Source organism: Artemia sp. Qi Xiang Cuo, chromosome 17, assembly GCF_049724085.1.
Source record: "Artemia sp. Qi Xiang Cuo chromosome 17, ASM4972408v1, whole genome shotgun sequence".
NCBI classification, from domain to species: Eukaryota; Metazoa; Arthropoda; class Branchiopoda; order Anostraca; family Artemiidae; genus Artemia; species Artemia sp. Qi Xiang Cuo.
The window spans coordinates 53,734,771-53,750,703 of NC_142810.1; the positions used below are offsets into that span (position 1 = coordinate 53,734,771).

The following is a 15,933-nucleotide window of genomic DNA, read 5'->3' on the forward strand; positions in this document are numbered from 1 at the left end:
ATTCGTAAAACTAGCAAAGTCAAAGTAATTTTGTCAGCCTGAACATGCTTTCTTGACTCAAAAAAAGAAATGAACTATCAGTATTCTTATAGAAGCTTTAATTTTTATGCAAATATTCTTAACAGTAGCAAAAGCCAAAGTCACCAGAAAAGAAATGAACTTTCATTGCTCTTGTAAAAAGTGAAAGCTCTTAGTTATTATACAAGTAAAATTCGTAAAACTAGCAAAGTCAAAGTAATTTTGTCAACCTGAACATGCTTCCTTGCCTCAAAAAAAGAAATGAACTATCAGTATTCTTATAGAAGCTTTAATTTTTATGCAAATATTCTTAAAAGTAGCAAAAGCCAAAGTCACCAGAAAAGAAATGAACTTTAATTGCTCTTGTAAAAAGTGAAAGCTCTTAGTTATTATACAAGTAAAATTCGTAAAAATAGCAAAGTCAAAGTAATTTTGTCAACCCGAACATGCTTCCTTGCCTCAAAAAAAGAAATGAACTATCAGTATTCTTATAGAAGCTTTAATTTTTATGCAAATATTCTTAAAAGTAGCAAAAGCCAAAGTCACCAGAAAAGAAATGAACTTTCATTGCTCTTGTAAAAAGTGAAAGCTCTTAGTTATTATACAAGTAAAATTCGTAAAACTAGCAAAGTCAAAATAATTTTGTCAACCTGAACATGCTTTCTTGACTCAAAAAAGAAATGAACTATCAGTATTCTTATAGAAGCTTTAATTTTTATGCAAATATTCTTAAAAGTAGCAAAAGCCAAAGTCACCAGAAACGAAATGAACTTTCATTGCTCTTGTAAAAAGTGAAAGCTCTTAGTTATTATACAAGTAAAATTCTTAAAACTAGCAAAGTCAAAGTAATGTTGTAAACCTGAACATGCTTTCTTGACTCAAAAAAAGAAATGAACTATCAGTATTCTTATAGAAGCTTTAATTTTTATGCAAATATTCTTAAAAGTAGCAAAAGCCAAAGTCACCAGAAAAGAAATTCACTTTCAGTGCTCTTGTAAAAAGTGAAAGCTCTTAGTTATTATACAATAAAATTCGTAAAACTAGCAAAGTCAAAGTAATTTTGTAAACCTGAACATGCTTTCTTGACTCAAAAAAAGAAATGAACTATCAGTATTCTTATAGAAGCTTTAATTTTTATGCAAATATTCTTAAAAGTAACAAAAGCCAAGTCACCAGAAAAGAAATGAACTTTCATTGCTCTTGTAAAAAGTGAAAGCTCTTGGTTATTATACAAATAAAATTCGTAAAACTAGCAAAGTCAAAGTAATTCTGTCAACCTGAACATGCTTTCTTGACTCAAAAAAAGAAATGAACTATCAGTATTCTTATAGAAGCTTTAATTTTAATGCAAATATTCTTAAAAGTAGCAAAAGCCAAAGTCACCAGAAAAGAAATTAACTTTCAGTGCTCTTGTAAAAAGTGAAAGCTCTTGTAAAAAGTGAAAGCTTTTAGTTATTATACAAATAAAATTCGTAAAACTAGCAAAGTCAAAGTTATTTTGTCAACTTGAACATGCTTTCTTGCCTCAAAAAAAGAAATGAACTATCAGTATTCTTATAGAAGCTTTAATTTTTATGCAAATATTCTTAAAAGTAGCAAAAGCCAAAGTCACCAGAAAAGAAATGAACTTTCATTGCTCTTGTAAAAAGTGAAAGCTCTTAGTTATTATACAAGTAAAATTCGTAAAACTAGCAAAGTCAAAGTAATTTTGTCAACCTGAACATGCTTTCTTGACTCAAAAAAAGAAATGAACTATCAGTATTCTTATAGAAGCTTTAATTTTTATGCAAATATTCTTAAAAGTAGCAAAAGCCAAAGTCACCAGAAAAGAAATGAACTTTCATTGCTCTTGTAAAAAGTGAAAGCTCTTAGCTATTATACAAGTAAAATTCGTAAAACTAGCAAAGTCAAAGTAATTTTGTAAACCTGAACATGCTTTCTTGACTCAAAAAAAGAAATGAACTATCAGTATTCTTATAGAAGCTTTAATTTTTATGCAAATATTCTTAAAAGTAGCAAAAGCCAAAGTCACCAGAAAAGAAATTAAATTTCAGTGCTCTTGTAAAAAGTGAAAGCTCTTAGTTATTATACAATAAAATTCGTAAAACTAGCAAAGTCAAAATAATTTTGTCAACCTGAACATGCTTTCTTGACTCAAAAAAAGAAATGAACTATCAGTATTCTTATAGAAGCTTTAATTTTTATGCAAATATTCTTAAAAGTAGCAAAAGCCAAAGTCACCAGAAAAGAAATGAACTTTCATTGCTCTTGTAAAAAGTGAAAGCTCTTGGTTATTATACAATAAAATTCGTAAAACTAGCAAAGTCAAAGTAATTTTGTCAACCTGAACATGCTTTCTTGACTCAAAAAAAGAAATGAACTATCAGTATTCTTATAGAAGCTTTAATTTTTATGCAAATATTCTTAAAAGTAGCAAAAGCCAAAGTCACCAGAAAAGAAATTAACTTTCAGTGCTCTTGTAAAAAGTGAAAGCTCTTGTAAAAAGTGAAAGCTTTTAGTTATTATACAAATAAAACTCGTAAAACTAGCAAAGTCAAAGTTATTTTGTCAACTTGAACATGCTTTCTTGCCTCAAAAAAAGAAATGAACTATCAGTACTCTTAAAGAAGCTTTAATTTTTATGCAAATATTCTTAAAAGTAGCAAAAGCCAAAGTCACCAGAAAAGAAATTAACTTTCAGTGCTCTTGTAAAAAGTGAAAGCTCTTGTAAAAAGTGAAAGCTTTTAGTTATTATACAAATAAAATTCGTAAAACTAGCAAAGTCTAAGTTATTTTGTCAACTTGGACATGCTTTCTTGCCTCAAAAAAAGAAATGAACTATCAGTACTCTTACAGAAGCTTTAATTTTTATGCAAATATTCTTAAAAGTAGCAAAAGCCAAAGTCACCAGAAAAGAAATTAACTTTCAGTGCTCTTGTAAAAAGTGAAAGCTCTTGTAAAAAGTGAAAGCTTTTAGTTATTATACAAATAAAATTCGTAAAACTACCAAAGTCTAAGTTATTTTGTCAACTTGGACATGCTTTCTTGCCTCAAAAAAAGAAATGAACCATCAGTACTCTTACAGAAGCTTTAATTTTTATGCAAATATTCTTAAAAGTAGCAAAAGCCAAAGTCACCAGAAAAGAAATTAACTTTCAGTGCTCTTGTAAAAAGTGAAAGCTCTTGTAAAAAGTGAAAGCTTAGTTATTATACAAATAAAATTCGTAAAACTAGCAAAGTCAAAGTTATTTTGTCAACTTGAACATGCTTTCTTGCCTCAAAAAAAGAAATGAACTATCAGTACTCTTACAGAAGCTTTAATTTTTATGCAAATATTCTTAAAAGTAGCAAAAGCCAAAGTCACCAGAAAAGAAATTAACTTTCAGTGCTCTTGTAAAAAGTGAAAGCTCTTAGTTATTATACAGATACAATTCATAAAACTAGCAAAGTCAAAGTTACTTTGTCAACCTGAACATGGTTTATTGCCTCAAATAAAGAAATGAACTATCAGTACTCTTATAGAAGCTTTAATTTTTATGCAAATATTCTTAAAAGTAGCAAAAGCCAAAGTCACCAGAAAAGAAATTAACTTTCAGTGCTCTTGTAAAAAGTTAAAGCTCTTAGTTATTATACAGATACAATTCATAAAACTAGCAAAGTCAAAGTTACTTTGTCAACCTGAACATGGTTTATTGCCTCAAATAAAGAAATGAACTATCAGTACTCTTATAGAAGCTTTAATTTTTATGCAAATATTCTTAAAATTAGCAAAAGCCAAAGTCACCAGAAAAGAAATTAACTTTCAGTGCTCTTGTAAAAAGTAAAAGCTCTTAGTTATTATACAGATACAATTCATAAAACTAGCAAAGTCAAAGTTACTTTGTCAACCTGAACATGGTTTATTGCCTCAAATAAAGAAATGAACTATCAGTACTCTTATAGAAGCTTTAATGTTTATGCAAATATTCTTAAAAGTAGCAAAAGACAAAGTCACCAGAAAAGAAATTAACTTTCAGTGCTCTTGTAAAAAGTGAAAGCTCTTAGTTATTATACAGATACAATTCATAAAACTAGCAAAGTCAAAGTTACTTTGTCAACCTGAACATGGTTTATTGCCTCAAATAAAGAAATGAACTATCAGTACTCTTATAGAAGCTTTAATTTTTATGCAAATATTCTTAAAAGTAGCAAAAGCCAAAGTCACCAGAAAAGAAATTAACTTTCAGTGCTCTTGTAAAAAGTGAAAGCTCTTGTAAAAAGTGAAAGCTTTTAGTTATTATACAAATAAAATTCGTAAAACTAGCAAAGTCAAAGTTATTTTGTCAACTTGAACATGCTTTCTTGCCTCAAAAAAAGAAATGAACTATCAGTACTCTTACAGAAGCTTTAATTTTTATGCAAATATTCTTAAAAGTAGCAAAAGCCAAAGTCACCAGAAAAGAAATTAACTTTCAGTGCTCTTGTAAAAAGTGAAAGCTCTTAGTTATTATACAAAATAAAATTCGTAAAACTAGCAAAGTCAAAGTTACTTTTCTAACCTGAACATGCTTTCTTGCCTCAAAAAAAGAAATGAACTATCAGTACTCTTATAGAAGGTTTAATTTTTATGCGAATATTCTTAAAAGTAGCAAAAGCCAAAGTCACCAGAAAAGAAATTAACTTTCAGTGCTCTTGTAAAAAGTGAAAGCTCTTGTAAAAAGTGAAAGCTCTTAGTTATTATACAAATGAAATTCGTAAAACTAGCAAAGTCAAAGTTACTTTTCCAACCTTAACTTGCTTTCTTGCCTCAAAAAAAGAAATGAGCTATCAGTACGCTTATAGAAGCTTTGATTTTTATGCAAATATTTTTAAAAGTAGCAAAAGCCAAAGTCACCAGGAAAGAAATTAACTTTCAGTGCTCTTGTAAAAAGTGAAAACTCTTAGTTATTATACAAATGAAATTCGTAAAACTAGCAAAGTCAAATTTACTTTTCCAACCTGAACATGCTTTCTTGCCTCAAAAAAAAAAAATGAACTATCAGTACTCTTATAGAAGGTTTAATTTTTATGCGAATATTCTTAAAAGTAGCAAAAGCCAAAGTCACCAGAAAAGAAATTAACTTTCAGTGCTCTTGTAAAAAGTGAAAGCTCTTGTAAAAAGTGAAAGCCCTTAGTTATTATACAAATGAAATTCGTAAAACTAGCATACTCAAAGTTACTTTTCCAACCTGAACTTGCTTTCTTGCCTCAAAAAAAGAAATGAGCTATCAGTACGCTTATAGAAGCTTTGATTTTTATGCAAATATTCTTAAAAGTAGCAAAAGCCAAAGTCACCAGGAAAGAAATTAACTTTCAGTGCTCTTGTAAAAAGTGAAAGCTCTTAGTTATTATACAAAATAAAATTCGTAAAACTAGCATAGTCAAAGTTACTTTTCCAACCTGAACATGCTTTCTTGCCTCAAAAAAAGAAATGAAGTATTAGTACTCTTATAGAAGCTTTGATTTTGATGCAAATATTCTTAAAAGTAGCAAAAGCCAAAGTCACCAGAAAAGAAATTAACTTTCAGTGCTCTTGTAAAAAGTTAAAGCTCTTAGTTATTATACAAGTAAAATTCGTAAAACTAGCAAAGTCAAAGTTACTTTTCCAACCTGAACATGCTTTCTTGCCTCAAAAAAAGAAATGAACTATCAGTACTCTTATAGAAGCTTTGTTTTTTATGCAAATATTCTTAAAAGTAGCAAAAGCCAAAGTCACCAGAAAAGAAATTAACTTTCAGTATTCTTCTGAAATTAAATTTCAGTATATCTTTCAGTGAAAAATATAGGAAGCGAAAGGCTCCTTTATCTTTCACGAAAGAAACTATATTTTCCAAGAACTATATCCTGGAATAAAGATACAATCTAATGCTAGTGTTTATTAAATAATTCATAGAAAATAAAACAGATTTTTACACTTTTCGAGTCTTACATCAACTGTTTTTTACTAACGCGCTAATTTATGGTGTTTACAATGCTTGGTTCTCGCTAGATGTGAGAGTTGGCTACATTCAAGCCAACTTAGGCAATTTACAACACTTTCTAGAAACACATTTCACGTCAGTTACAAAGCCTTGTGGAACACTAAAACAGCCAAAAACAATTGTAGTACACGCATGGGGTTATTCATCAGCCTTATACAAAATTAGTTTTGGGGTTTTTGATGATTTTAGTGTTATTATATCTTTGTATTTCATTGAAATTTTGATTCATTTTGAACTTTGTTGTAAATCATGTTCTCATGAACCGTTTTTAACAATTATTCTTTATTCAACATCTTGTATCCACGCATCTAGAAAATATTGTTATAGTTGGTAGCAACAATTGGAGATTTAAAATTTGGCTTAAGTAAGATGATGATTGAGATGAACATTTTTTTAAGACACAATACTCTGTCTTAGTCTGTTTGATAAATTGGTTTGATTGGTTTAATTTGTTAGTGTTCTAAAGATTTAGAGCTAAGTAGGCTAATTTGCTTTTAGTATCAAGTTTCACAAATGCCATCATTTTACTAGTTCTGTCGATTTCACATTTTTTTTAAAGGTCCAAATAACGTTCATGAATTCTTGGTTATAGTTAAACATTTGCTGGATTTTTTTAAACGCATGTTTTTTCAACATCAAATAATTAAAGCCTTGTTTTCACTTCGCGTTTCACGGACGTAATCGCAAGGTAATCAACCAGTGACAGGCAAGAAGTGCTTTCTTCAACACAGCCCTGGAAAGGGCTATGTGTTAAGTGGTCCTTCAAAAGGCAAGCAATAACAGGTCTTAAATGTTGTATGCTACTAAAACCAGAATGCATACATTTACCAGTCCATACCTACTAATATATACCGGTCCAAAGATTATGGTTAACTTATAAGAGTGAAAACTGACACTAGTGTCGAAAAAAAATCTATGAATGCCATCTAGCGTATGGTTACAATTTTTTTTATGGCAATAATAAAGCCCCAGGTACTGATGGTGTGATAAATTAGTTTTTTAAAAATACGATGGCTCTGAGGTTAAAAATAGGCTACTGAATATTATGAATATGATTTTTGAAAAAGCAAAATACCTAGCGATTTTAGGAAAACCCTAATTAAGTCAATGTATAAGAAAGGTAATAAGAGTGAGTGTCGTAATTATAGAGGCATTAGCCTAATCTCTGTAGGTAACAAATTACCTAGTAGTATGATACTTTTTACACTAAGAGATGCTGTAGACTGTTTTAAGAGATCTTATTATATAGTGTGATTTTAGGAAGAGTAGAGGATCAAATTTTCACTCTTAGGTTAATAATTGAGAAATGTGTGAGTTACCAAACATCTTTAGTCCTCAGTTTTATAGATTATGAGCAAGCGTTCGATTCTGTTGATAGAAGAGCTTTGGTAAAGTTCTTATCCCTGTATGGTATACCAGACAAATACATTAAAGTGATTAGTGCCATGCACGAGAATACCACTACTGCGATTAAGGTAGGAAATGAGGTTTCAGCTGGTTTCGTAGTAAATCAGGCGTTAAGCAGGGTTGTTTTTTACCCCCCTTCGGCTGTCCTCCGACAGAACCTAGTATCTACATCTGAGTAAGTCCGAGAAAAACACAAAAACGTTGTTTTGCTCTATGCATTTTTACCGTCTTTATTTAAACAATCAAGTGATGATGTTCATTGTATTGTGCTGCTGATTGATTGCTGATTGTTGGTGCTGCTGCTGATAAAGTTTAATTTGTCAGATACTAGATTTTGGCGTAAATGTTGATTTCTAGTGTGTACATACTAGGCATGACACGAAAATAATGGTGAGCTCCTCTGTAGATAATAGGAAATATCAACGAAACAAAGTATCGGAGAATAATTTCGTTTGCATCTTTGGATTTCTCGTGGTCTAAATAGGCGGGATCCACTCTTAACTAAAATTCGAATTTTTTGTAGATGCTAGGTTTTATCAGAGAATAGCCGCTTTTATATGGATCATTTTGATGGACTTTGTCTTAAGGAACACAACAAAGGCAATGGGACAATACGGAATAAAATGAGGAAGATAAATTTTCCTGGACTTGGATTATGCTGATGATTTAAGCATCCTAGATGAAAGTTTGAGCAAAATGAATGAACTTTTAGAGGTTTTGCGAGTTCAGGGTGCTAAAATAGTTTGGAAAATTCATCTTAAGAAGACTAATTTGCTAAGGCTAGGAAGAAGTGAACATGAAATGGTTAAGTTGGGTCTTGAAAAGATTGATCAAGTGGATAGCTTTACGTACTTTGGTAATAATATTGGTAAAGCCGATGGGATCTGGGAAGATGTTCAAATTAGAATAACCCAGTTTCAGGGTGTTTTTTGGCCGTTGAAAAACGTTCGGAAGAATAGGAAGATAATTCAGCAAACCAAGATTTTTGGAATTTTGGAAGCTACAGTGATTATAGTGGTCAAATATATCTTTAAAGCATGGGCATTCCGAACAACGGATGAAGGTTTGCTAGATGTTTTCCAGAAAAATCAGCCACGGATTGTCTTGGGGACCCGGCTGACTGACCGTATTTCAAACAGTAGGCTGTACGAAAAGTTTGGTTCAATCCAGCTTTCTTGGGCTATAATGAGATGAAGGTTGAGATGGCTAGAACACGTTCTGCGGATGAAGGTTGACAGATTGCCAAAGATTGTTCTTTTCGACCCACCATCTAAGGTGAAACGAAAGTAGGTCGTCCGTGATTGGGATGGGTGGATGTCATAAAGAAAGCTTTAAGAGAAATGGGAACTTATTGGGAGGGTGTAATATACTATAAGTGCTCTGAATAGACTGTGATGGAGGAGGAGCGTGTGTAGTTCTGTTGGCCTCAGGCGGCTTGGTGCCGCGGTGAGTTGTTAGTAGTTGTTTTAATTACTTTGTTTGGTAAAATTAGAGTAGTAATAAGTGTCTGATCTCAGTTCCGGACAGAAAAACGATTACAAAGCTTTAAAAAATATCATGTGTCGCCAGATGCTAGATGGCGTTAATAGTTTTTTGTTTGTTTTTTTGTCGATTTTAATGCCAGTTTCCACTCTTATAAGTTACCCATGCTCATTGTACCGGTCCATTTCACATGTTACAAATTGTGTAATATGACATCATAAGTTCACAGTCAGGATCTGATTACAGTCTGCTTGCAAAATGCATAATTTCTCTTTCTTTCAAAATCATGGCATGCTGGAATAGGAAATTTGAATCGAATTATTTGGCTAATTCATATGCACCTTTTTGTTTTCATTAAAGTTTGGTGAGAACCAAAAAAAGGGCATATTTGTCGTGAGATAATATCATGAGTGGTTTATGTCATAGAAATATATTATGAGTTGTATCTAGTAGTAAATAGATAGTAGGTTTTTTTAATCGGTATGCCAAGTTTGGATTGCAAGTCTTCGTTTCTGAGTAATTTTAAGATTTTGAAGATTTTTAATCTAGATTTTGAAGAGGAGCCCAATCCCGGCATTGGGCCTTACACCTATTGATAAAATTAAACAAGATTTATAAAAGATGTTTTTTTTTCTTGTTTTTAACGTCTCCTTTATATTGCAGCAGTACAAAACTGCCCACTGATACAGTATCTTTGTAACTTTTCCTATATTCATTAGTCAGATAGAAAAATGGCTGCTTACGCTTAAAATTTGAACATTAGTCAATACAAAAATTAGGAAAGGGATCTTTGGCACTATAGACGTGCGTAATTGTGATTTATTTATTAGCATAACTATAATGTTGCCAAGGTTTAGCTTTGGATGAGTTAGCTCGGAAATATAAATCATAAGACCCTTGGAATAATGAAAGCTCTGAAACCAGTTAACTTTTACTAAAAATCCTACTTAGAAAGTTAGTCACTGTAAGTGGCTTATTGAGATAGAAAAATTTGAGTAACTCGTGTCTGGAACTGGTTTTCAGCTATAAGATCATGCGAATAAATCATATGCGCGCCCATAACGCGCGCTCATATCACATAATCACATAATCAATGCGAGCCCATAACGATCGAAACAAGAAGAAGGAAGCCATGAGGATTCTATTGGGGAACGGTGGGATTGATCTCTGCTTGTTAATATGGGACCTGGTGTTCGAAATCAGCTATAGAAACCTGCTGCAGGACCTCTACTTCTTTAGGTGACGAAATTACGCAAAAGTGTCTCTATAGTATTTGGAATAAAAAGATGGAAAAGCATACTCAATGATACAAAATTTAAAAAAAAAAACAGACCATTGGTAATAATGATGATTAGATGTAAATTTGAGGTGAAAAAAAAACAGTAGTAGTAATTGAATTTTTAAGAAAACAAGCACTGTAAAATGAAGCCATCCCATGGCTAACGAGGACCATGACTTGAGCCAGGGCTAAATGATTCTTCTTCCCTCCGCCTTATATCATCACCAAATATAAAAAAAAAAAAAAAAAAAAATGGCTCACTGAAATGTAATATTTACCTTTTTTCTTCGAAGCAAAAATAAGATAATTAAACAATGCAGCTCATCCCCTCTTCTAAGCTAAATACTTTATATACGAAAATCCAGACACGAAATATACTCTATATACTCTAGATACGAAAATCTCTATATAATTAGGTTCATAAAATTTTTCTCTATATACTATAGAGAAAAATATATTTTATAGTATACTCTATATACTATAAAATATACTCTATATACTCTATATACTCTAGATACGAAATTCTCTATATAATTAGGTTCATAAAATTTTTCTCTATATACTATAGAGAAAAATATATTTTATAGTATACTCTATATACTATAAAATATACTCTATATACTCTTGATACGAAAATCTCTATATAATTAGGTTCATAAAATTTTTCTCTATATACTATAGAGAAAAATATATTTTATAGCGTACTCTATATACTATAAAATATACTCTATATACTCTAGATACGAAAATCTCTATATAATTAGGTTCATAAAATTTTTCTCTATATACTATAGAGAAAAATATATTTTATAGTATACTCTATATACTATAAAATGTACTCTATATACTCTAGATACGGAAATCTATATAATTAGGTTCATAAAATTTTTCTATATCCTAGTTTTACTGAATCCCTGCCCCCTTCCAACTAAAGTTGTGATGTTCCCCTAGAGTATATACACATGTTTTCTGATTTAGCAGGGTTTTTTTTTTCGAAATGCCAATGAAATCCAACTGCTGATGAAAAATAAGTTCAAGAAATAATGCAAACGAAAAGAATCCGCCAAATTTGAATTTTGAGCCTGGAGCTATAGCAAGAAGCTATAAAGGAGGGGGGGGGGCTTACATTTAGTTAAACTGGAATTCACTCTTAAAATATCATAAATAAATTTAAGTTATTAGAAATTATTTGAGTAAAAAGAATTAATAGAAATCTAATTACCAAAATAAACACAAAAAAAAAACAGTTTAAGTTCTTTAAAGTGAAATTGAACATAAAATTGGAGATCTTGTTACAGGGCTTGGTACAAACTAGCTGCAACAACAATTTATCTATGGATAAACCAGATTTGTATCTTGATAGACATGTGGCAAAATTTCGAGAAACGTGTTGTTAAAAAATATGTTTAAATTATATTGCAAACTCACAAATCAACCAAATTTGGTATTTGGTCTGGGGCCGTATCAAAACAATACGGAGAGGAGTCTAACGCTTCATGAGTCGAAAAATCCCATTTTTATATTTTGACATAGGTATTTTCGAAGACCACACTGCCTTTCCATGACGTACAAATAACAGTTCAATAGGGATAAATCCTTTTATTAGACAGTGAAAACAATGATAAAATCTCTGGATATTTCGGTCACGTACACAGTGACCGTTTTCACCGTCTTTGTTTTCACTATCATTTTGTCATTTTTTCACTGCCTAATAAAAGGATTTATCAAGGCCGTATCCAGGGGGGTTTAGGGGTTTTACCCCCCCCCCCCCCCAAAAAAAAATAGCTGCAACAACAATTTATCTCTGGATAAACCAGATTTGGAACAAACTAGCTGCAACAACAATTTATCTCTGGATAAACCAGATTTGTATCTTGATAGACATGTGGCAAAATTTCGAGAAACATGTTGTTAAAAAATATGTTTAAATTATATTGCAAACTCACAAATCAACCAAATTTGGTATTTGGTCTGGGGCCGTATCAAAACAATACGGAGAGGAGTCTAACGCTTCATGAGTCGAAAAATCCCATTTTTATATTTTGACATAGGTATTTTCGAAGACCACATTGCCTCTCCATGACGTACAAATAACAGTTCAATAGGGATAAATCATTTTATTAGACAGTGAAAACAATGACAAAATCTCTGGCTATTTCGGTCACGTACACAGTGACCGTTTTCACCGTCTTTGTTTTCACTATCATTTTGTCATTTTTTTCACTGCCTAATAAAAGGATTTATCAAGGCCGTATCCAGGGGAGGGTTTAGGGGGTTTACCCCCGTCTTTTGGGCCCAATTTAGGTATATTCATGGCAGAAAACTGCGATTTTTTTTTGGGGGGGGGGGTCAAAATTATGAAGAAGTATTGCATTTTCATCAGTACTGCCACTCGACCCCTGAAAATAAATAGGCAAAATTAATTAGTGAAAATAAATTAATATTGAATATCAATAATAATTAATAAATATTAATAATTATAATAGTGAAAACAAATAGAATTTTCTGTTCTAGTCCATTCATACTTCACTACGATTGTTTCAAAGTTGAAAGTTACTACACAGGTTAGACCACTAGAATGGTCCCTTTCTGTAAAGGTATGCGATGGAAATACATCTATTACAGCGAACTTATCCAACAAGGTAAGGTCAGCAGTTTAAGTGTTTACTGTTCTTTTACACCAATCCTATCTTTGGTAGTAATGTAACATTTGCGGTGTTTTTAATGGGCTGTCATGTGTTTTTAAAGGCTATGATGCATATTTACCGAAAAAATTGAATCCTCTACGATTAATTAAAAAAAACTGTTTTCGAAAAAAGTAGTTTTAAAGAGAAAAGTGTGAAAAAAGTATAAAGGTATTTTAAATAATTTCTGAGACCACACTGGCTAATCATGATAAACAAAAAATCGCGAAGAAAGGAAACTAGGACAATTAACAGCCAGTGAAAAAATTGAAAAATTATGCAAATATTTCGCAAATTATGCAACAAATTATGCAAAAATAAAAATAAAAATTATTTTAAGGTTTGGTTTTTATATTTTTATCAGTTTTATTCTGCACTGAGGACGGTCAAGCGGAGGTCTTGACCGAAATATTTGCATAATTTTTCAATTTTTTCACTGGCTGTTAATTGTCCTCGTTTCCTTTCTTCGCGATTTTTTGTTTAAGGTATTTTAAAGGAACTACAATAAAACCTAAGACAAGTGGAACTAAAAATTTATCCGAATTCAAACTTACATCGACCAAAAATTACTACAATCAGGAGCAGGGCTGTTGCCTCTTAAGTCCTCTAAACCTTTCTAGGATGTTTGGAGAGATTACGGGGGGGGGGGGGGTAAAGAAAGGGGTTCTGGATGATACATAATCACTATTTAATCTTGAAAATGCTACTAGAACTTTCAATTTTCACTTAGACGAGCTCGCTGCAAAGGAGCGACGAACCCTCTCCACCTTCTATAAAAAAGTGGTGTTATGAAAAAAAATAATAATTATTGATGGTCTATGGCTGCAGGCAACGCTAGAATGTTGCCACTGATGTTGCATATTTTGTACTGTTTGGAAAAAATTAAATTTGACTTTGATTTTAATACATGGTATTTGGGGGGGGGGCAAAAATGATATTTTTATGCACAATTTTGGGGGTAAAAAATGTGCATAGTTAGTAGAATCGTGGGCCATAATCAAAATATTACTGTTGACAGTATGTATTTGCGAGGCAAGTTGTAATAAATGCACTGTATTATCGCAGTTTTGTATTAATTCATTTTATATTTGCTGTAAATTAACCCCAATAGCTGAAATGTTGATTTTCCATACAGTTGATCCTCTATACAACTCAGAATAACTTCACAGAATTTAATAAATAAAAAAATTGAGAGGAAAATGGGTATACTGTTTACACAAAGTAGTGAAAAAAGAAAAAAAAGAGAAACCCAACAAACTTTAAATAATAAAAATCCAAATTTTGACCACATCCGGGAGCCTTTATCAATAGAAAAAACTAATTAAGCTAAATTTAGCTCCACATAAAGAAAAAGAATTTTCGGTTTTTGCTTTTGTTTTATGTGTTCTGTCTAATTTAGCTTAATTCATTTTGTTTTCTGTCGAAAAAGGCTCCTGGACATGGAGTCAAAATATATGGATTTTTATTATTTAAAGTTTGTTGTTGTTTTTTTGTTTTTGTTTCACTGCTTTGTTTAAATATTATACCCATTTTTCGCTCAGTATATAATTTATTAAATTCCGTAATGGGAAGGCAGAGTGGTCTAAGAAATTATTTATCATAATAACTTTATGTCTTATAATTTTTGAATATTTGTTTTCATCACATAATTTTTTTTTTTTATAAAGAAGGAATGTTCCGAATTGAACCCTACTCGTGTAAAATGTCTTTGGCTCTTATGTTTTATTAATTTTCACTTTATGTTCTTGTAGTTTATGTACGTATTTGTTAATAAGTTTACTATATAGTCATTAACTTATTTTTATACTTCAGAGATTGTTTTGACATATTTCATGCCCTCGCTAGCCTATATGAGGAAGCCTATAATAGTTCTAGCCTATAAGATGAACACCCAAAGTTAAACCTGCTAAGTCCCTTAGTTTAGAAAATCGGTCAGAGAAGCCTTTATCCACTTATATTTACTTAAGAAACTCTGATATAATGAAAGAACTATCTGAGAATTGGAAAGAAAAGATAAAGACAGTAAAGGAAAGGGAAAAGAGGAAGAAATAAGGATTATTTATCTCTATTATTGACTGGTTAAAACTTTCGTCTTTAGTGCACTATTGTTTTTGTTCGTGTCTGGACTGTATTGATTAACAGTCTCTTATTTTCTGATCTTTAAATTATGTTAGATAAGTGCTTTCTATCCCATAGTCTTATTCTTCATCTTGGTTAGAGTTTGGAATATGATGTATAATTTATTTATATAACGAATTAAAAAAGAAAAGAATCAAAATCACAAATTATAATTTTTTTTTTAGATTCTTAAATACTTGATGAAATTCGATGCTGATGAGGTGCGTTTGCGTCTAAAAAATGATAGAGATAGGTTCTACCCTGAGCTGCAAAAGGTAAGCCATTGTCACTCTTTCTTGTTTTTTCTTTAACAGTATTTGACACTGCTTTGCAACATAAAAGGAAAAGCACAACTATAGCTACCCAAGTTTCAGAGGAATTGACAAGAAACCATAGGTGTGCCATTTTCATTAAATCATCTAATTTGGTAACGCTAGAGAAAACCTGTTCGTAGCAGAAGTGAAAAATTTAAAATATAGTGTTGATTGTAGATAGTAATCAAGCTTAGATAGTATAGTATTAGACTCCTCATCTCTAAGTCGGGGATTATCTCTATTTTTGGAATTGTTACTTCCGAAAATAGAGTTTTTGGAAGGTGATAAAATGATTTTTTTGTTAAATTGCCCTGAAAATTTTGTGGGAGACAGTGGGGATGCTAGTCAAGATTTTGTCCTGGGCGCAAGAGAGGCCAGAACTGCCAATGGGGACTTCAAATCTTGTGTTGAGTGAGAGGAGCCGAATAATTTTCAAGATTATCTCAAATTAGTATGTGCTATGATTTATTCTTTGTATGCCATCAGACAGGCTTAGCTGCTAGTGATTTTTATGTCACGAAAAAAAGAGACAACTTTGCTGTGCATATTTGCAAGCTTAGTAAAAATGATATTTCTCGCAACACTTTTTTTTATTGCAACAGTTTCCTATGGATGTTTGCTGTGCATTCCTT

At 31.4% G+C, this 15,933-nt stretch overlaps 1 protein-coding gene across 2 annotated transcripts in view; it reads left to right on the plus strand.

Moving 5' to 3' along the window:
- Nucleotides 1-15,933, plus strand: part of LOC148942345 (uncharacterized) — a 184,776-nt gene that overhangs the window by 155,526 nt on the left and 13,317 nt on the right. For both annotated transcript variants that reach the window (XM_089103093.1, XM_089103091.1), the window contains 2 exons: nucleotides 12,700-12,827; nucleotides 15,173-15,262. In XM_089103093.1, coding sequence (XP_088959219.1) covers nucleotides 12,700-12,827; nucleotides 15,173-15,262 — 218 coding nt within the window. The remainder of the gene's footprint in view (nucleotides 1-12,699; nucleotides 12,828-15,172; nucleotides 15,263-15,933) is intronic.